Source organism: Betta splendens, chromosome 17 (assembly GCF_900634795.4).
Source record: "Betta splendens chromosome 17, fBetSpl5.4, whole genome shotgun sequence".
NCBI lineage: Eukaryota > Metazoa > Chordata > Actinopteri > Anabantiformes > Osphronemidae > Betta > Betta splendens.
The window spans coordinates 13,275,139-13,298,105 of NC_040897.2; the positions used below are offsets into that span (position 1 = coordinate 13,275,139).

Below are 22,967 nucleotides of genomic sequence, written 5' to 3' on the forward strand. Positions count from 1 at the left end.
TTGGTGCTATGTAAATAAACCAAATTGAAATGTTATTCGCCTTGCGTCTGCAACTACTCTATTTTATTCTAAGAGAAGAAATGAAAAACAGCAGACAGACACCACAGGATCCTCCCCGGGCTGAGGACTCGACGTCCATGAGCACCATCCTGTCCAACTCACAGCCCACACCCACCAGCAACAAGTCATTCAAGAAAAACAACTGGCAGACGGCTGATCACCACCTCAGCGTGAACAGCATCAGATTAGATCCGATCTCGGTGCTGCGCTTTAATTACAGCAGGATGTCAAATTTTAGCTCCTGATAGGCAAAAACAGAGGCGCGGGACACAGTCGTCATCCACCAGGCACTTGACATCTGAATGCGATTACTTCATTCACTGACAGCGAGTACATGACGGACCTTGAAAATCAAGAAACAAGTCTGATTAGATAAAGAGGATCATTGCTGGAGCCAGATCACAGATGACAAGTCAGAGGTTTCCTTCTCTGTGTTTGTTGGATTAACTTGGAGATGTAAACAAAGATGCTTGATTTTACACAATTAGGACCAGACTGATACTGAGTTCCCCCATTTTGAGCCTGACATGGATCTGCTTTAGGTAGAGAAGCTGTGTGGAAGCTGTGTAGGATGATTTAAACACAACTAATTGCTACTATGACCCTAAGATAAAATCCCATATTGGTGCTTGTGCCTAAAAACGGAGACACTAAAAAAGAAACTAGGAACTGACAGCAGCAATCCGTTAATCTGAACCGAAACTCAGGACTATTTGTTAACGTCAAAACTTTACAGCTGCAACAGCTTTGAGTCAGATGCGGCCAAACACATCCAAACGTCCACTGAGTCAACATTTAGTTGAGTAATCCAATCATTTTTCGATCAGAAGCAAAACATTATTTGCTGTTTTTAAATCCGCTTTGAGATTTCTGACAAAATATTAGCAGACATCACAACATGAGATCTGTACTGTACAACATTTTTGACAGGTTCAAGATAAAAGAAGGGCTAAACCTTTTGAGAAAACAAATGACTTGATAACAGAAGTGCCGACAGAAGAACACGCGCATGAGACAATTGTAAGGTTATCGCTTGTGGGCAGGTGGTCAGTGTGTCTGCAGGAACAGCTGGAGGATATTAATGCACCTGGAACACACATTTGGAAAAAGGCCCCAGGCATCTGGAGTTTGACCCAGAAAGGCATAAATGCATATGTACACAGAGGAGTGAAAAAGGCTGCCACAATCACAAATGACATGTTTCTGTGCCGCCAATAATATGTCATTTAGGGGAACGCTTCACACCACATGTGAGCCCATAGAGAGACTGTAAAGGAAATGAAAGCAGCATTTATATGGAAGACATACGATGAGAGGAGAGTGTATATTTAGTATATGTGCATACTGTTAATGCTCGAGAGTAAAGAAGCCATAAAGCCTTTAACGGCGTCACTGTGACCCGCCTGTGACACTCAACCTCCCACGGCACCCTCAGCCAGATGTGACCATCTCACAGGTCATGACTACGTTCCCCAAACGAAACCGTTAACAACCGTTACGGCTGCAGATGTTTTTGCTTCTAAAGTAGATATAGAACAAACTCGCAGTATGTTTCAAGGCCGCAATTACTTACTTACTGTACTTTTTCTTGCACTCACTTATTAGCAACATTAAAAAACAAGTGTTTTTTGTGAAAAAACAAGGGCAGGACATCGTGAAGGAACAGACAGGCAGATGGGATTTCAAAAGTGCACAAGGACAACAATTAAGCAGGGAGCAAAGAGGAGGAAGACGGAGTCAGTCTCCAGGCTTCTCCTCACACTTTATCAAACACAGCCGTTGTGGTCGGCCTGCGGATAAAGTTTCTTTTCAGGCACTGGGGCGCACAAACGTCCTGCACCCTCTCAATATTAAAACACTTCACTTGCCAGTAGCTCCCAAAGGTTTGAACCATCTGCTCGCTTGTCTGCCCTTTCTTCACTTCGCTCGCACGTCCGATCATCGCCCTTTCCGTGCGCTGCTCGTTTCCATCGGCAGGTTCTCAAGAAGCACCGCGGGTCCGTTACTTGTTGGCTGCGCCGCGGCCCGTTAGTGAGGGCTGCAGCACGAGGGCAACAGCTACAGGTTTATTAGCTAATGTAAATGTGTTGCTATAGAGCTATTACACAACCCTGACCAAAAACAATGTGACAGGTATTGGAGGGCAAACAGTGACTGAGGCAGATGAGAAACAGTCAGAGTTTCTTTTCCTGCCAACTCAGCTATAAACAATGATTCACTTTAGGGCTAAGAGACCATTCGAACTTAGTTAAGAGTCCTTTGCGAAAGCGAGTCCTGCTTGAGGGACAGCATTTTGGAATCATCTACTTTGCAGTAATGGCAGACCCATAAACAAACTTTCTTCACCTCCTTCTCTCTCTCTTTCCCTCAAACACACTTTTTTGCATGAATGCCTGTGCGTAACAACACACATGTAAACATACACTGACATGTGGTGCAAACAAAGGATCCCACCCAATCCTTTAAAGTCCAAGAAGTGGATTTGCATTAAAATGAGACAGGGAAATGATTTCACTTAGAATAACTTGTGACTTCTATTTGAGAGAGGAAAGGAGAAAAAAGGCATTTGGAGACCCGGTCAGTGAGCATATCTCTTCAACAGCTGTGCGATGTGTGCCAAGACTAAGCACACACTGATCATATTTTCCCCAAGCTTTCACTCTTCTGCATGCTTCCAGCTTTGACACCTGCTTATGCAATCTCCTGCAGTAAGGTAGCCATGTGCTCCAGGCGATTTCAGAGAGAACGCTGAAAACCAACAAGTAATTAAAATTGGAAAATGCTCCAAAGTTGTAAAGCTCGAAGCGATAACGTTTATAAATCAACTCAAGACAAGCTAAAAAATGTTTGTAGTTTTGGTTCTGGTTTATTCATTTAGGGAGATGGGTTTACATTGTATCTCTAAGCTGGGTGGGTTCAAAGCCACACTTAAAAACTTTATTAAAGACAGTAATGCTTGTGGTAAAGCTTTGTTCCAGTTAAGGAAGCTTAGGAAGCTCACACATGGTCTGTTTCTGTCTGACCAGGTTTCACAGTAATCTAACAATTACTTTAACGCCAAGTAAACATAGTCACTTACATGTCGTCTACACGCAACAGTGGAGCTAAATAAAGTCACCATCATCAAATTCTAATGGCTTTAAAAGTCAATTGTCAGTGTAGTGTCCTGGTTCCCTTTGCCTCCAAACTCATTGCTACCATTGATCAGCTGTTCTTTTCATCTGAAGAACCAGCACAGCACAACTGTACCATTACATACTGTAGATGCCATTCCTGAAGCATTTACCATTTTTAAATCCACATGTAAATCATAATATACTGTATTATATTTGAGCCTTGACTTAGAGAACATATCATAAGATTTACATTCAAATCCACTGTTTTTATATATTTATACAACTCAAAGGTGTGTCACATTATTACATTTGACAGAATATTGCAGCCAAGAGTGTCTGAAAACTTTCCACAGGCTCAGACTGACTGATTGTTGTATACCTACTAAATAAACACATGGCTTACATCCACTGTGCAAATCTGCTTTAATGTTCAAGAATATTCAGCAATTAACCATTTTTGCCATCAGCAGCACAGCTTGCAGTCAACAAAGTTTAATGCATTTGAAGTGGAAATAATTGCAGCTTAAGCTACAGTTCTGCTGTGGTTGTAGCTGGGCCACCACAGCGCCGCTTTTGTGCGATACACTGATTAGAACCACGTTGCATCATGCAAACAGCTTTAAGCTCCTGGAACAAAAGGGGTCATTTTCTCTCCTCCAGGTCTGAGAACAAAACAAATGGCTCTGTAATTGACCACTGATTAGTCTAATGTGTTTAATCAAAGAGTCGTAAAAAGCCAAATTGCCGGACACGAATCTGTTAAAAATGGAAAGGACTTGTTAATAGTTTGCCTTTTATCATCTTGACTCTGTATTGGTGGTAGTGAGGCAAGAAAATACCCAGCATGCTCATTGTCGTTTATCCAAATGTCAAATGTACCGAACTATTGCTTGAAGCCATATTGGCTGTTGTATTCTGTCATGACCTCTCATGCTTTAACCTCTTTACCTTAGCGATGCCATTCACCTGCCAAAAACCTATCGCAGAGGAAGAGCCCATGTCATTTTCAAGTGGCTCCCATTGGGGAAGTCATAACTGACCTGGAGGCAAACTCTGTCCAGCCTGTTTTACTTAGCGAGCATTCCACATGCCGACATCAAAGGGGGCCTATTGTGTCCTGAGCTAGCACTCAGCTCACATTTTCCACTCAGCTCAAAAGGTACCCAGTAGCTCGTATCACAACCACCACAATCACACGAACTGGACTGTACGTTCTGAAAGGAACGGTACGAAAAGAAACCTTCAGCAGAACTCACATATCCCAAGGAGCCAGCATCCAATGGGAGCAAGTGTAGTTTATTAGACCTCAGTCTTTCTTTTATTAAGTCAACTATTTAAACAAATCCAACCAGTGTTAAGAGAAAAGGCACTTTCTATATCGCACTCTGAAAGTAGCCTTTCCACAGACCTTGCCCAAGGCTTTTGCCAAGTACACAAAGCAAATATTGTTGTTCTGGCCAATAAAATTCAACATTTACTTTATGCACAAGTTAATGAAAGACAAATAAAATGTCTAGCCTTAAAGCAACTGGACCCGAGCTGAAGAACTGTGCACTGGAATTGTACCCATTCACAATGGTAAATGAGATTCATTGAGAGCAATGCTCAGAATATGTTTTCAATTAGATCCATACTTCACCAAAATGGCAAAATTGCTGGGATCTAAGTAAGCGCCAAACTCCCTTAAAACATAATCGCTTCAATCCAGTGGTGAATGTCTGCATTATATTTGTAAGACACTGACGTATAAATGATGGCGACATCTTTGCACAGATTTTGTGTCAGAGGTTTTTGTGGTCTTCCAAGAACAACATATGGAAAAAAAACAACTGAATCCAATAATAGTGATAACACGAGTGCAGGCAGTGGTTAAAGGTGTTTGTAACTTACCTCAAAGACCTCCTCATCCAGAATCCTGGTGCCAAAGACAGTAATGCCCTCTGTGTTAATGACAGCCTGGTCGCTTCTGCCGAGCGGCCTGGTCACCTTCTTCTTACAGTCCACAATGATGGTGACGCTCTTCTTCTCCACGCTGATGGCCACACGGTGCCACCTACGCAAAACACAGGAGTTCACATTTGGGGAAAGCTCTTCCTCCCTTTCTATCCTTAACTTCCAGAGATAGTAGGGAACTATCTGACTATTGCTTAACATGTCTGCAATGACTCATTCTGAATAAAATCTTATTACAGGACTTAATCATCGCTACTGAGGTGGATATTTGAAAACGTGAAGCATAATTTAACCCCTTCAAAATACAGTGCGCTAGAAAAACAACCACACATGGGATCATTTTAAAGCTTTTCTGTTGTGCAAAAGATTGATGGCAACTTTCTAACAATTATTTCTATCAGCATCATCGGACAGGCAAGTGATTTATGAAGTTGTTGCCCATTTCTCCATATCAGTGTCCCACTGCTGTAAATAATCTAAAAAAGAAAAGGCTGTCATCAAATTGCTGACAGCAATTTACTTGCTATTCCCTGTCTGACTTGTTCCATATGGTGTTAATGACTGAACAAACATATGATGATGATAAATCTTCAGAGCTGTGTGTCAGTTTTCCAAGCTTTAAGAATGTTAAGAGTGCTCGTGAAAATACGTTCATCATTATTTAGTGGATCCTATAAATATTGATCTATATAAATAATTAAATATGATGAAATGTTCAAGATGAGCCTGAAAATGCCCAGTGAACTCTATCACACAAGCATCCCAAAAAACAAGTGAAAAATAATTCAATTACACAAGTGGAAACAGAAAAGCAACAGTCCAGAGGATTGAAACATGTATCAGCCCATCGGACCTCCACTGTGGAACCAGCACTTACTTGCCGTCAGCCAGGTTGATGGAGCGGAACAGCGGGTACTCCTCGGGGGCAGGCCTGCCATGCTGGTCCTCGTACAGGAAGACGGGGGCACGGCCCACCTCCACGCCGAGCTGCTGGATGCCTTGTTTGTTGTACACGGACAGCAGGAAGGACTGGAGTCCGGCCTTGGGCTTGATGGTAAAGAGGATGGAGAAGTCTTCTGGGAAAACTCCCCCTAAAGGTGGAACAAGCAGCACACAAGTATGTGCAAATGTATGTTAGAAAAATAGAACAGACACAGGCCTCAAAACCTCCAAACAGGCAAAAAGAACTAAACTGACTAATGGCAAGTTTAGTAGCTCAACCACCTTCTCTACTCACATCAAACCCAAGAGTTCTAGACAACTAGGTTGTTAAGGCAGCTAAAAGACCGGACACAAGTCAGCAGTGGTGACAGAACCACATTCCTTTTACACTGGGCTGTAAATACAACAACTCCAATAAATGTCATGTTTTAACACCTGAACAGTTTGAAATATTTATACAAAAATAACAGTTTTTCTGACTAAGGACTAATTAACGCTCTGCTTCCACGGCGCCTCCAATGCGCAGCCTTTAAGCTTAAGTAGACTTTCCATCACTGGAAGCATAAGGTGTGATGGAGGTTTAGCCTGAAGCAGATGCCAACTGTCTGATACCTTAAAGTGTGTTAATTCAAATTCAGTCACATTCAAATAGTTAAACAGGCAGCGTCTAGACTGGAAAAATAAAAGTATTATTAAAACTATCACCTCCTAATAAAATTCTATACTTTTATACAGGCAACAGAAATAATAAGATCCTTAGTATTATAGTGCTTATTACTAAATGTGTTGAAGAGCAGCAATACGTTTATACGGTATCAACAGAAATAGAAATGTCCAGAACATGCTGCTTAGCTTTCCTACGTCACATTCAAGGCTGCAAGTCATCACAGTAGTGGAAAAACATTATTGACAGGTTCAGTCCACACCAGAAACATTAGTGTCATCGATTTGCTGAAATAAATTGTGCGTTTCCCAACAATATCAATGCAGGCACGATTCTGGGACAGCTCTACTGGTTAAGTCATGTGTTTACGTGACATTTCAGCCGCCATGTGCTGAGCGACGCTGCTCGTCTGTGGCCTCAATATGGGCCTACTGAGGTTTTGCACACATGTTTGTACTGAATTGTTTCCCTAAAGTCATTTGCAATTTCTATTACATGGCAGATAGAAGGCTATAGGGGTATAGAGAGTAAAACAACAGCCTCGGTCGTACTGTCATTGAAACCATGATTTATTGAAGGAGGCCTGTGACACGCTGCTACTGTAGGAGGTTCCACCATAAACAGTCTACACGAACGCATCAGCTTCCATGACCTGACTGCAGGTTTCATAAGTCATGCCTGTGCCAACATGAAGGGCTGCAAGCCAAGATGGAGCTTCCTAAACTCTCAGACTGGCGGTTTACAAGCTTCCTGTGTAAAATCCTCATCTGTGGAGTTTGATGCAAAACATCTCGCCTTCACCATAAACGTTCGGATATTTCGAGGAAGAAGGAGCTGGATCCTTTAGCTGTGCCTTGTTTTAATTAGCGTCTCATTTATTATAAGGCTCCACTTTACTTTGACACTCATTTCAAACACTGACTCTCCAGTATTCTGGCTGCAGGTATCCTGGGAGCAAAATACAGATTTCAAGATTTGATGTTTAGTAATTTCACCTTGTCAGTAACAATACTTATTCAGATGTTTTACATTCCATTCAGTACAAAGCAGCAGAGTAACAGGCAGAATAATTATTAAAAGCCCCCTGTGATGTGAAACTGTAAGAAAACAGAAGAGAGACGTTTCAGCCGTGGTCACACATCTGCTGGGCCAGATGTGCAAGACAAAGATAAACTCTGGGTGCAGTTTATTTACACCTTCAGTGTTGATGACCTGTGGGAGGAGAGCAGTGAGTTCACCGTGCTGTACCTGGGAAGAGCTGCTTGGTCGGAGCGCTGAGCTGAGCCTTTTTTCCTACTCGGTAAGCGATGTCAGGTTTGGATCCTCTGCGAACTGTGCAGAACCCTGGTGTTTTCTTTACTCCCTGAGGGGAGCTCTGGAAGTCAAGCACCTTCAGTACATCCACTGGTTCAGCTGTGGAGGAAGAATTGATTCAATTACCGAAAATTTTCTTTTTACAGAAAAAATGATTGCCAAACAATAAGCTATTTGGGGAATGTATTCGTCCAAAGTGTTGAGCTGTCTATTTCCAATAGGCAGAACGCATTAGGAACGTAACCTCAAAAAACCTTGTTTTTTTATATTGCTAGTGTTAAAAAAGGGCTGTAAGTGTCCATAACATTTCTTATCCATATAAATTCACTATCATACATCATCTTAGAAGAAAAAAACTCTTCGTCATAATGTATCACAGGTTCTCGTGTTGTGAGAGCTGCATGTCAACAGTTAGTATAAAATCTAATAAGACCTGGCGTTTTGACGATAAGTCAACATTTACACCAATTAGAGCCGGGCCTGTTCAGGGACTGTTGGCCAAATCTGTCAGTTGCTCGTTTATGAAGTGCCTTGGCAGAGGAGCGCTAAAGGCGTTCGGCCTCATTCACTGGACATACTGTAATTGGCCCCTCTCCTCACCTCCGCTATTTCCCCACAGCCAGAATTCACAGTGTCTCTGGGATGATAAAAGTCACTGCTGCTGATCAGGGCACCGCTTTACAAGCTGCTTAACACCAAGACCCTTCTGATCAATGGACCTCGAACTCCTCCGTGAAACGACTGTGCCGCTCCGCTACCAGCGCTGCTCCATTATCTCCTCGCCACATCAGCTACAACTTGATTATGGAGAATCTCAGGGGCCTAGCGGGTTACGTCGAGTCCAGTACATAAACAAGAGCCCTGACGTACAGGTTAACAACGCTCACCATCTACTGCGCGTCTGCCTGAAGCTACAGTTGTAGTAACATACGGAGCAGCGAGAGCAGCCCATTAATCCAAGGTCATTATGGGAGCAGCAGTTGACAGAGAGGACGTACAGACAGGACTGGTCATTGATAACCGGCACCATTCTGGCCTTTTGGCTCCGGGTCTGGAACAGAGTGAGTCAAATGACTTGTCTTATATCCCCTCAGTGGCCACTTTATTAGGAACACCTGTAATCCTAATTCAGTCCAATTGAGTAGCTCTGCGATTCATTATTCAATCTACGTTTACCAAGCTGCGACTCATGTGTTTTAAGTAGAAGCTGTCAGAATGGTTCTACTATATGTATGAGAGTCCCACTGGAGGTCACTGTATTATGAATCTAATGTTTTGGCCTCCATATTTAAGATGAATGTGGGAGACGATATGCTGTTAGCCAACAACAGGACAGTGTCCTGCTCACATCAGGAACAGTGCAGCTGGAAAAAGACGCCTTCAATGACATAAGAATGTTTTATGTCCTCTGTTTAAAGGCTTAGAATGATGTGCACAGTAGAGTCATGGATGCAACAATGATTCATTACTTCATTGTGCTGTGGTTGCATTCTCTGAATAAAGTTGGTGTTAATAACACCAGCTAATAACTCTTAGCAAATTAACAGACCAACTGTTGTAACACAGGCCGACTTTAATGACATTCACCACATGGAACAGAATCTCTGAGCATGAATATAACTAAATGTAGACAATGACTAAAGGTTAAACATCCCAACTGAGCGAGTGCAGCCCAAAGCAGTAAAGGCAACTTGCCACACTACACATCAAGTTACACATCGGTGCTTTCAGTGAGTCAACAGGCAGGATGTGTCCTCTTCAAAGGCCCAACAATGATAAACAGTGTCTGAAAGGTCAGCTAGAGCCCCGCTGGGACTGCACAGCCTTTAAGGAAGAAAAGCTTCATGTGAAATCTTGTTTCCTTTAAAAAAAAAAAGAGATACTGATTCAGATAACGATGTGGTTGATACCAAGGAAAAAACAGTGTGGGAACATTATTTTAAATGGATCAGTCAGAAGCTCTTCTGTAAGTACATATTGTGGGAAATCTCCTCCTCAGCCTGACGCTCCGTTAAAGTGCATGACCCAGGAAGCAAGGGTGGTTGTGACGCAGGGACTAATCAAAAGCACACAGACGGTGGGAAGGGAGAGTATTTAAAAGAAATGAACGTGAAGCTGTTCTTACACGTTCCCCCACCGATGGAAAAACCATGTGTGCCTTCTTTTATCATACAGTACGTTTCCACATCTACAGGAAAAGGTGAAGGAATTTGATTATAAGTATATACGTGTATTTACATTTTCTGCTTGTTTAAGTCGTGTGGCACATGAAGCCAGGAAATGCTGATTGTGCGGTTGCTGCTCACTTTTAGGGACTAGGTGGGGGTCTAGGCCCACATGCTGAACCCATTATGGCACTGGCACCACTCCCTCCACCCCCCAACTAAAACATACATGAGCCTGAACTGAGAAGGCCCCATCCCTGCTGCTACTTCTCGTGTGACTGGAAAAATAACAGCTTGAGTGATGAATCAGATCGTCCTGATTTATGGACTCGTTCGAGGATTGTGTCTCGGGTTCTACAGTAGCTAATTTGAAGTTGTGCAGATGTGCTCCTTAATTGATGCTAATGTGGGCAGAGATTAGAAGACGCCACATTTCAAATTGGCATCATATACAGTAATCAAAGCGGCAGTTATTAGCAAAACTGCAATTAAACGCAAACACAGTGAAACTTCAAACACAAGCAAGATTTAACCAGACATAAGCTTCTACTGTAGCACTGACTATGGACCTGAACACAGACAGAACAAGGCACCAAACGCCAAGTTTTAAAGCTCACACCAAACGCCTCATAAAAAAGAAAATAGACTGTGGCTCTTCTGAATACTGTCCCAAGTACAGAGCTACTGATTTCTGAAAAAAGAGAGCGTTTGGACTAAAGGTCTCTTTGTGAGTTTCAGAATGCCTTTCTGCATTACTGCATACCTCAAGGCCTCATATATTCCAGATGTGCTGGATTGGCCAGAAACCCCCACCTCCACCCCCAGCTCCCCACACACAGCCGCCCACCCGCACCCCTGACTCCTCAGCCCCTTCGCCTTCTCCACAGCCATTATTTCACAGAAGCCCTGAAAAACAGGCAATATCCCAAAGCCATTAAAGACCCCAAATGACTAGGCAAAGCTTTTAAAAGGCTTTTTCAGTCTCACAGGGGTTTGAGCCAGAAAGCTATACCCTCAGCACCTCCTGCCAAACGCTCCCATCCTTCCACTCTTAAAACGAAATAAACCATATTCTAATGATAAGGATGAAAACCACAAGAGACGCAAGACGCGTCTCTCATGTTAAAGGTACCCAGGCAGCCTCAGACTCTCCACAGTCTCGTCTGGGGGGCAATTTGTCAGTCTCTCTGATTTTTAATGACACATCTTCCAAACGGCTGTCGGGGGCGTGTGATATACTACCTGCCATGTTAAAAAGCTGCAAACATGACAAAGGAGCGAGTTTCCCCTGAAGCGCTGACGCACAGTGGCACAAGGAGCCTCTGCTAAAACCATTAAAACACCATCTTCAGTATGGACCAGAAGCCTCCATCCCATGACTCATCAGAAGCCGCTATGCGCTTTTAAGCTTCAGACTTAGATTAACTTTAAACCCGTTACATTTCGACTAAGTCACTAATGTGTCTGTGGCTCTGTGGTTTTTCAGCAGCATCTTGGGATGTCCTGTCAGTCCTTCTTGTATCACTGCCATCTGCTGAGAACTGGCAGCCCAGACAGCAATTAAAGTACACTGGAAACCCTGTAAATGTTTGCTAGCACATCATGCAATTATGGTTACTTTAAATATCAGCCAGAGTGAAGAAAGATGGGAAATGGGCAAGCTCTGCCACGCTGGTATTTGCTTTCATGATCTTTTCATTTTTGGAGACTTCTCTGAAATTTGCCAGTTGCTGATTTTTTTTATGTAAAGTTAAAGACTTCCATCATTCTTTAAAGAATGGATAATGATTGATCAAAACACAGTTCAACCATTACCTGCTCCTGGATATTAGAATGTGTACGGTAAATGTGAATCACCTTCTCACAATTATTCTCTAATCCTGACTCTGATAGAAGAAGTTCACAAATTAAACAGCAATAAAAAAAAAACATCTTCAATGTGCATAGATATGTTTGGACAGTACAGTATAGATATCACAGTGATTTCACACACAAATATAAAAACAATACTTAATGTGACCCACATGTGTTCATAGAGCAGGAAGAGAAAAAAAAAGTATTTCTGTTTTCATTTTTCCATCAACGCCCCGTCTTGAAGGAAATTAGCAAGAGCCTGGATAATGTGGAAAGACGGCGATTCTTCAGGGTAGAAAATAAACTTCGCTCCCAGAATTCCAGTGCTGGTCTGTGCCTTATGAAAACTTCCAACTTCATTACAATATCCATATTTGTCTTTGGTGAACTGTGCTACTGTAAACTCTATGTGAGCACGGATTCAATCAAATAAACAAAAGTTTTCAACTTATGTCTCTTGTGAATATGAATTCAATATTAGTCTTTTGCTCCACTTGTGTTGTGAAGGAACCCAACACATTCCCACTGAGCTATTACTCATATCTCCAAACTTTACGCATAAACGTGGTGCGTAAAATCTTCAAGGTTTCCAGCGATACAGCCAAGTTAACGCGCCAAGCGGATTTTTTACAGCTGGACTTTGATGAGCAGGGACGTCCATCACTGCTCACATTTTTTTTACAACCGTTCGTGTCAACAAATCACCGCCGTCAGCCTTTTCCTTGCCTCCCTTCGCAGACCACACCTGTAGACAGACTTTGCCTAATTAGACACTAGTGGAAATTAAGAGAGAGCCGCACCTTGGTCGGTTTGGCCAAAAATACACATCAGACGTGGTCAACTCGACGTGAAATGATCACACAACTCTAATTATATAGCTATGAAATAAACCAAGCTGTTAATTTATTCATAAACAAGCGGCTGCGGCAAGTTGCTCATACACTTTAGAAAAGGTCAAACTTCAGTGATTTCCACAGTGTAATAGAACTACACGCCGAGTTACGGTGCTTTTGCTTGGCATTGAATTAAATCACACTGTACAGCCAGTAGCTGCGCACCGCGCTCACCGCCACCTATTGGCGGAGCGCACGCCCGCGCGGAGCACGCGCTCCGGGCGTCGAAGGTGTGTGGAGGTGCGCGGCTCCTTACCTGCTCCGACGCCGGCAGCTTGAAGAATTAAAACTAACGTGACTAGTGCAATTAGCGTTGAATCCCACAGCCACCTTTTCGTTTTCCACCTGGTGCTCCACCTCTGCATCTCCATGCTTTGCGCCCGCAGCTCTACAAAAAAAACGGGCGACTTGATCAAATTCGGTCCCTTCCACAATCCACAAAAAAAAAAGTGCTTGCACTACAACGCCATGTGTCAAAGTGTAAGGATGCCTCTCACAGCCAGACTGGGCCCTTCGGTTCCGCTCCCCCCTAAGCCCAGCTCTCAGACTGATGGTGATGGGCTTTCATGAAAAAAAGCGCGTCAGCCCGTTCCCTGAGAGCGGCGCACGGCGAGGAGGCTGGACAAGCGGCGCGACGCGGAACCTGGACCGACGGCAGGACACCGACGCTGGAAAATCCTCCGTTCATCAAATCACCAGTCGGCAAAGTTGTCCGGGTCCCCGCCCACCGCGCGTCGGAGGCTCTGAACGGCATCAAGCCCAGCATCACTGCATAACAGTGCAGCCTAATTACAGGACAGTGCAGCATCCCAGACAGATAATAGTCAGTGGCATAAGTACTTTTTATCAAGGTGAGGCTGTAGAAAGAAACTGGGCTTTTTCTCCAGCAGAAACGGGGACATGTTGAGGTAGTGGAGGCGCTGGGGGAGCACTGCACACTGAATGCAAATGAGGAGGTGGGTTGGAGCTGGAGATGCTCTGTGGAAGCCAGAGAGCTTGATGGCTCCTTCATGGGCCAGTGGCTAATTTGTGGCTTGGATAAAATGTCTTCCAGACTCCAGGAGTTTCCTCAAGGAGCGCTCACATTTAGCTTGGACCGGACTCCCAGCGTCCGAGAACAACAGTGACGCTTAAACGCCCCTGGCGCAGAGGATGCGAGCACAGGTGGAAGCGATAGAGCCCTGTGTCCCGGTGAAAGAGAGACCTAACCACTGGAGCGCAGACGGCCGCGACGAGGAGCGCGGGCTCAGTATGAGGCCATTTAGCGCGTTGCTGTCCAGGTGCGCTGAATTAAACAATAACAGCGTGGATTATGTACACTGTGATTAGGATTCAATAAAAAAAGACAAACGACTGAGCCTGAGCGGACGCATGTGTGGCTTTGATTACTGCCTTAGACTCCGGGGTGTGTGGGATTAGTGCTCTGATTTATTAGGGCCGTCCAAATGTGAAACATCTATTTACTCAGGGACATTTGGTGATCGTTAGTAGATCTGCATCCAAATGCAGCTTCTTAAAACCACAGTTTTCCTGCAGCGTGTTGGACACTAAGCCCCTGCTCTCGGGCGCTCTGGTGGCAGCTGCTGCGCGTTTATGCCATTATTGATCAGGAATGTACCTGGTAATGATTTTGAGGTTTTGAACTCGCCTCGGTGAACCTCCAGTTTCGGTAACGTGGTTCATTACGCTGATTAATTTTTTGCGCCACTGCCCAAGGCTGCTCACTTCAAGACAAATGAATAATGAATAATACCAAAATATGTGGATTGAGTTCATTGGCAATTTATGATGGAATAGTTGGAAATATTTATCCATGAAATATTTGATGACCTTTATCCTTGCACAGTAGAAGGAAACAGTGAAAGTAGCCTGGTGGTGTATATTGGCCCTCTGTCAGTTGGTTGTTAGATGTTTTTACTATTTTTTTTGTTCTAAGCTGTTGGCAGAAAATGTCATAACCTCTTATACATGTTTCATCCTGGGTCAACGCTCCAAAATGTTCGGTTTAATTCCACAGGCCTGCCCGCGCTGGCAGGGAGGAAATCTCAACAAGCAAAACTAAAGTCTTCAGTTTCTCGTTCAAAAGGAAGACATGCGATGGCAGATTTCCAACAGCTTCTTATAGAGTCCTGTTTCTGGGACAGTCTACAATTTTCAGCAGGGCTTGACTCTGGACCTGCCTCTTGGTAGTTAAAGGCGTATTATTACAACTGGTGCATTTAGTGCCAATGTGTACCAAGACAACATTGTATAATTATTCTATAATAAGTCTCAAGTCCTTGCACGGTTCAGCCCAGAGCAGCTATAAAAACAAAAATGTCTTGAAAATGTTGCCTAGTGGCTTTGTTTTTCTAGTGGAGTCAGCCTTTAATCTAAAGGCTTTCAAGTTTCGGACTAAAAATCTTCTTGCTTCTTTCTATAAACAGTCGACTGACACACTTTCCTGCAGGTTCATGGTTGCATGAGTTCAGTCTCCTCAGACTATTTGTTACTGTATCTTTTTACTATGATTTTCGATGCTAATGTGACACTGTAATGTCCAGGATGTTCTGTTTAACTCAAGGTAACTGTAAAGTAAAATGAATAAAAGGTGCAGGTGATGAGAGGTACTTCCTCTGGGTAACAGCAAGGTCTTGAACCCAGATTCTCTGAATGATGAGTCCATTCATCAACCTGCCTGCTGTTAGAACAAATCCTCCACCTGGCTCCTCTGAGCTCAACCTGCATTAGGTCATAATTCAAACCAAACCTCACAAGCTCATCTTTACGATGACTAATCTGGCTAGAAGTCCACGTGTGATTGGTTGGGGGGTGGTGAGGATGCGAACTAGAACTGCACAGCACATACGAAACCACTGAGCATTTATCACAGTCTGGCTCCACAAGTGTGAAGTTAGGCTGCTGCAAGGTGTGCAGGGCTTTTATACTTCACAGCTGACACAGTGAGGGGGGCGAGTGGTGTGACCTGTATTAGAGGTCAGATGAAACACGTGAGCATCGTCAGAAGCTTTAGTAGACACAATCAACGTGTTTTCAGCTTCCTGTTTACAGACAGATATCTTATATACATATATATTTCCTCTGAGCAGTGAGTGTTATACTGAGTGGAGTGGAGAGCTCTGGTCCTCTAAACATTCCCCGACCAGCTCATATTTCATGGGTCAAAGTCGCCGGCCTACAGCAGAATAAACTGAGCATGAAGAGTGACCGGTTGACACAGACTGGAGGGGTCAGTCGAGGTAACGCTGCGCTATGTCTGAACATCATCCGTCCAAAAAGCTGAGACTGTTAAATAGCCCAGTTTACTCTGTGACAATGAGCCGTCAGCTCCAATAAGATCGATAATCTCGTACAAGGCAGACGCAGGAGACAGGACAATGACTGAGAGAAGACAAGAGAGATTAGCGCTAAGACGGAGCAGATGAAGACGCATGGCTTGTGCCCTGACTGTGCTTGAACTCATGAACCGTAATGGATTCGGAGCACTAAGGGAGTTGCCGTTCTCAAAAGCCATGGATGTTCTGCATTAGTCTTGTTTGTTGTGGTCAGTCATAAATCTCTGTGTCATCTTTGATGCTGTGCTTGAAAAAAAAGCACTTATTTAGAGAATTCAGTTTCACTCTGACATTTGTACAATAGCAATTGTTTTTAATGAGGAAATATTTGTGTGTCAAGACGAGGATCAAACACGGATCTTGGAACTGGACCAAGTGTGAGAAGATAAACACTAAAACTGAGCGATCTGTCAAATCCCCAAGTGTGAATGCAATTCAAAAGATTCATGGCTGTTTCATGTTGCATTAATTCATACTGCATTTGAATGATTTTATGTTATGTGAATAAAAACAGCTGTGGGGTTCTGCCTGTTGTAGTTGTAGCAGCACCTACATTAACACCTAGCAGGTTAAAAACAGATGTTGGAAACAAAAAAAAGTCCAAACTAGAAAAAGTGAATATTCAATAGTCAACTCCAGCTGGCTAGAAGATTATATATTGATCAGAGGTGACATTATGTTCTGTCAGGTTCTTTAGGACTTTCTCAGTCCGTTTACAATGATTCTGGGAAATGGGAAAAATGCTTTGCTGGTCACTGTGTCCACACAAATGTTGTAACACCCACCTCATGTCATGTGACCACATTTCCTGACCCATTTCTGCCATCAACCATCAATCAAAGGAGTAAGAAAACCAACACTTTGCGTCATACTGGAGCACTGTTAACTGTCAAAGACTCGACACTGTGCCTTTAAGAACAGTCCAGGATCCAATGACGGCGAAAATATTTCCTCCAACACGCAGAGGTTTTTCTTTCCACTGTCTGGTGGAGAACGGTCCAGATACTGTAGTTAACCGTTAGTGACTGAGCAAACATCTGCTGACTAACGTTTTATTGCAACAGGTATATTCTCTGTCATCTTAATGAATGAGTTTCCAGCCATAAAAGCAGTCACTGGGGCGATAACATGTCCACATACTGTAAATGCATATAAGTAAATTCACTGAATCCAGATGTGACTTGCCATTTTGGTATTTGGATAATTTAAGTTTATGCTGAGCAACAATTGAAGCTGTTTGAACACACACTCAAATTTATGAGTTTTTAAAAGGGGCAAATTTTACTGGGAATGAAACCAGTAACAGTTTAAGCTCCAGGTGTCTACTTCAATCAGCCTAAAAACTAGCCTTAACTTGCTGCGTAGGTTTTTTCATGATTGGAGTTTTATTATCTGAATCAATAGAAGGAAAGAATGAAGAATGAAGATGAATTTTGCAGGATTACTGACATTCCCAACAGCCTTACATTAGGTGTGAGCATGTTAGCTTTAAATTAAAATCTCCTGTTTTTCTGCTCACTCTAATTACATCTTTGTAAGTAGGAAGGTCAAGGATAGAATGTCTGAAATAATATGTGTGCTTTTTATGACTCTGGTTCAAAGCAATTACTCTTATCATTGTTAAAGCCGGATGTCTTAAATGGACCATGACTAATAAAGACCAGAAAATATACAGTTGAAAGGCCAGTGCCATGTGATTCTGGTTTGTTGCTCTGGTACAGTAAATAGTGGCCATACCTGAAAGACAAAAAGTGGTTCAAGTGGAAACTGCAGTGGCCTCATGCCTCGATTACGTCTGCGTGAGCTTCCATGAAGACCAGAGAAACAACTGCGGTTTGAGATACAGTATGGAAAACAGATTATGCAAATTACAGAGCACTGCACTCATATCAACCACAAGCCTATGAATGGGCCGTTTTGTTCCATTTCCAGTGAGGCATCGTCCATTGATGGCACTGCAGCGGCGCGTCGTCTGAGTAAAGTAGCATAAGGTTAGTCGGTGAGTAATGTTGTTAGAATCCCTGAGCTGGACGGTTTCATCTTTGTGTTCAGGGGGGGGATGGGGGGGTTAAGCTATCGCTCGTGCTGAGGAATTTGCAGTGCAGTGTTTCAGCTGACAGTTACAGTGGAAAAGGTAGCAGCGTGTCCACCACCTCCCACCGTGTAAGGACTGGGCCAGTTCCAGCATCTTGGGTTTGGGTTACAGTAACCACAGACTGGGTGCCGTGTTGTTTCCATGGTGCACGAGAGCTTTGGTGCCTATGGGTCCTTCCACAAGCTTCTACAACAGGCCAATCAAAAGCCATCACTCTTAAGGACAGAACTGGGGTAGATCAGCAGTGGAAAACCATACTGTATGTGGAAGCACATATTAGTGTTTTATGCTTTTGTCCTCAGGATTTACGTAAAAATGTCTTTTACGTCTGTGACTTTTATGGTTCTTAATGAATCACTACAGAGTTCCCTGACTAAGCTGTAAATAAGCTTTTACATGTCCTGGATTGCAATCTTACTCCAGATCAGAAGGCAATAATGTTCGATTACTTACTACAAATTAGAGACAAAAGTCTTAGGGTAATGTGCTAATCTGTGCTCAGATCTGAATGAGGAGCCTAATTTCCTCTCTGAGTTTGTGGTTGCAAATGCTGGCTGCATTGATAAAACAGCCGTGTCCCCGTAGTCTGTATAACATCTGTTTTGCCTAAATTTGCATAAAGTCTCCTTCATGCTACGCCTTGATCTCCCACACGTTTCCCTGGAGAGGTGTACATGTCTCGTTTGAGCAGAACCTCTACTCCACACCAGCTCCTGAGGGAACTGGCTCTTTATCCGCTAATTGCTCCGCAGTGCCGGCCACCTACTCCGCTTGCCAACAGTCTTAGCATGTAGCATGTATAGCACAGTAGAAAGAGCCCAAACACACTCATGTGCCCTTTTCACATACAATTAGTTGTGTAATAAAAACTAAATAATGGGCCATAAATAAATGTGTACTCCACCTTTAATCCACCTCAGCTGGGGCAGCTCTTAAAGAGAGGCTGGCACTGACGGGGCTTTTAGCTTGCTCCAACATCTGGCTGTCAAAGAATCCCACGCTTGGCTGTGAGGAGAGCACTCTACTGGGTGGACCTGCAATAATATAAAAGAGCTTTATGAACATTTTTGAGTGACGTTGGACCGTTGCATTTTCCAGTGGATGTTCTTTGAAGCGCAGAAGTGGCAGAGCAGCTGGACTTAACAAGTGATGCGCTAACAACCCCCCCCCCCCCCCCCCCCCCCCCGGGCGCTGCCGAGCCCCAGCTGACAGCGGATGTGTGTTTGTGGGTGAAGTGGGGTGGGAGTGTGTTCGCCGTCGTGTATTCTCTCGCTCTCTCTCTCTCTCTGCATGCGCACGCTTGCTGCTCGTGCACCGGCGTAGAGCCGATAGGGAGAGCGAGCGCGGTGTCTGGAATCATTTAAACAAAGTGAGAACACATTCCCGCATGTGGACTCATTCCTTCAAATAGGAGTGTCATTGTTTCCAAAGACAGCTTTGCTTTCACCATGATTCAGGTGGCATTTTTTCCTACATATTTCATTTTTCCTGTCAGCTCTACAGGTCTTCACAAAAAAACACTGGGATGAAGTCCAGGAGGAAATTAAGACTGTCCTCATTGGAGAATTCTGATTGATGGCAGGGAGGCCGAGGGAGATAATTTACTGGCCGTGCACGTAATGGATGGATATTCTGATTGCAGAAGCACGCACACACACACTAACAGAACAACAGCCACGTAATTAGTCAACAAAGCAGTGAAAAATGTGTTTAGGTCTTTCAGCATAATTTAGAAAATTAAACAGATTGTCTATTTTATTGCAAATAAAATTAAATAATTAGAGACTTGCAACAAATTAATTTATGTGTTTATAATTGGCTGAATGATTTGTTTAAAACAGCTGATTAACATATGTTGTCTAATGAGTATGTGGTCCAATAAGTATTTAAATAAATGTATTGTACGTGATCCAAATGAACCAGCAGTGCCTATTTCTAAAAATAATTAGAACAAAGAAGGAAGAAATCTTTTTAACACAAATGTAATGTAAATGACAATACAGTTGACATTACATTGGTGATCTTGATCCAAACTTCAGCCAAGTCCAAAAATGTTCTCCTGAATCTCGAGGCATCTTTGAATCGTGCCAACGCGATGCACCGTGATGGGTCTGAAATCTCTAGTAAAGGCTCCGTGAGTCATACCAGTCTAATGTATGGCTCTCCTTGTGGTGATACGGGCGGCAAGCCACATAGTTGCCTGTGGTGGAGGCCACTGCACAGGCAGCACTGGAATAGAAGTTTATTACTGGCCACCAAGTCAAGCCCTGCTAACCAAATTGATACCTTGGAACAAATATAACATAGAAAATCACATATACGCGTAAACTGTGAAGCAGACGCACACCCATGCACGACAGCGCTCACAAATGGACACACACACACACACACACACACACACACACACACACACACACACACACACACACACACACACACACACACACACACACACACACACACACACACACACACACACACACACACACACACACACAAAGTTAAAGACTATACTTTGAAAGTTCCTGTTTAGGTGTAAGTGGGTGAGAAATGTGGGCACATTGTTCACTCTCTAAGAAAAGTTGCAATAGCTCAGTGGGGAGAGAAGCTTAAAATAAGATTCCAGATTGAAGGCTTTCCAAAAGAGAGGAGAAAAAGAGGAAGATCTCTGCACACGAGGTGATGCATCAAAGAATCTACTTTTATATTCAATATGTGCCGTCATACATTGTGGAGAAACTATTTTCTGCTTCTTGGAAAGAAAAAAGAAAATCCAGGATTTTATAAAGTGCCTTTTCCTACAACAAACGTGACAAGTGGTTCATCGGCCCACGATCAGCTCAGCATAATTGAAGACATGATGTCACATCAGTGCCTTATAGCTGCTGCTACGTTACACAAACCACAGTCATCCAGATATTCCTGTGGTTCTGGTTTTGTCAGACAAGCTCCAAATTTCAGGGGGCGTAGCTTTGGCTCCGGTCCTTTAGCTGAAGCCTGATCACACACGATAAAGAACGTTGAATGACAAACCACCTTGAATCTAACATTCAAATGTGATCTATGATTAATAGTCTCTACAGAAACGCTTTGACTGGGTCGTTATCGCTGACACATCAACCTGGAGGCGCCAGCTCCATCTAAGCGTAACTGCTTCATAACAAATGGACAGAGCAGTGAGAGAATGAGGGAAGCCCTTTCTCCGTGCTGTAGCCTTGAAGCCTACGAAGCACTGGGCACAGGAGCACACTTGCTCTTTGCCTGCTTGATGACGCTTCATTTGGAAGCAAGATGGTTTTCTAATTGTTGGTTTCACTGCCGGGCAATTTGGCTCCAACTCAGCGGGTCCATAGAGAGACCCCTAGTGCTAGCGGCGCACAAGCGCACACATTTTCCTGTTTGGTGTGTGATAGCCTCCTCATGGTGGAGTTGCAGGATGAGCAGATAACAGACATGCGGCGGCACGAGGTGAATCCCATTCAGCTGCAAACTCTCACAACTCTGGAGGTATTTTTAAATTGATTCGCCTGCAGGCGCCTATTTCCAGGTGCCTCGTGGAAGTTCTCCAACATTAACTTCCTGGATATTCTACAGAGCCTCTCATTCTCATACACAAGTGGTGGTACTGCGTATGTAAAGGTACCTGTGATTGCTGGGGTAATAAAGATATATATGAGAGGAGACGGAAAGAAGAAAAGGGTGTTTAAAGACGAAGCAAACGGCTCAGATGGAAGAAAACAATAGCGGCTCCACTTTTTACATCATCCTGTGACTATATAAGCAATATTAGCATTGGTTGTGGTCAAACTGTGCAAAAAAGGAAATCCTGCAGTGACTGGCAGACACTGCATGACAGGACAGACTGTTTACAATCCAATTAAAAGGAAGAATTTTGGTAAAAATGGAGTCAGAGCACAATAATTGACACAGCGCTGAGCATCTACTTTGTTTCCCCACGGTTTTATTTGGCCTCTTAGTGGCTTAACTCCAGGCAACAGTTCTTTCAGGAAACACTGAATGTATTACAAGTGGAGAGGGGATGTGCTTCATTACTCCACCCCGTTCTGCTCTCTCCTCCCGTCTGAGAAAGAGAGCATTGTTTCCTAATTAATACATGATGTGTTTGGAGCACACGGAATTAGAGGAGGTGCAACCTATGAAAGATTCATCACTGAAGATGTTCACAACACAGTCAATTAGTGCTTAAGTTTGAATGGTAAGACACACTGAAGAAGGGAAATATTTTTTTAATCATGTGCCTTTCAAGTGTGTGTGTGTGTGTGTGTGTGTGTGTGTGTGTGTGTGTGTGTGCGTGCCAGTGTGCTGCTCAGAGCTCTGCGCTACCGTTATGGCAGCGAGAGCGGGGACCCAGCTGAAGGCTGAAGACAAGCGCTTGGACGGCTCTGGCCAAAGCTGGTGCTGCAGAGTTTACGACCGGGAGCAAATAAAGCCTGCAGAGAACAAGCAACAGGAGCTCAACGTGTTTATACAAAAGCTCATTAGCGAGAGATCAGGTCGAGCTTTACAGACGCCGCTCTGTGCCAACCATACAACCTGTGATTACTCCTCTTTAAGT

General features: G+C 43.5%; 1 protein-coding gene across 5 annotated transcripts in view; it reads right to left on the bottom strand.

The window, feature by feature from the left end:
• Positions 1-22,967, bottom strand: part of LOC114844815 (collagen alpha-1(XI) chain-like) — a 70,264-nt gene that overhangs the window by 43,384 nt on the left and 3,913 nt on the right. For 2 of the 5 annotated variants that reach the window (XM_041068213.2, XM_041068210.2), the window contains exons 3-6: positions 13,218-13,349; positions 7,984-8,148; positions 6,007-6,220; positions 5,067-5,229 (exon numbers count right to left, since the gene is read on the bottom strand). In XM_041068213.2, coding sequence (XP_040924147.1) covers positions 5,067-5,229; positions 6,007-6,220; positions 7,984-8,148; positions 13,218-13,349 — 674 coding nt within the window. Of the gene's footprint in view, positions 1-5,066; positions 5,230-6,006; positions 6,221-7,983; positions 8,149-13,217; positions 13,350-13,458; positions 13,763-19,295; positions 19,426-22,967 lie in introns of those variants that run through there. The other 3 variants (XM_029132446.3, XM_029132448.3, XM_029132450.3) reach the window with 3 other exon arrangements.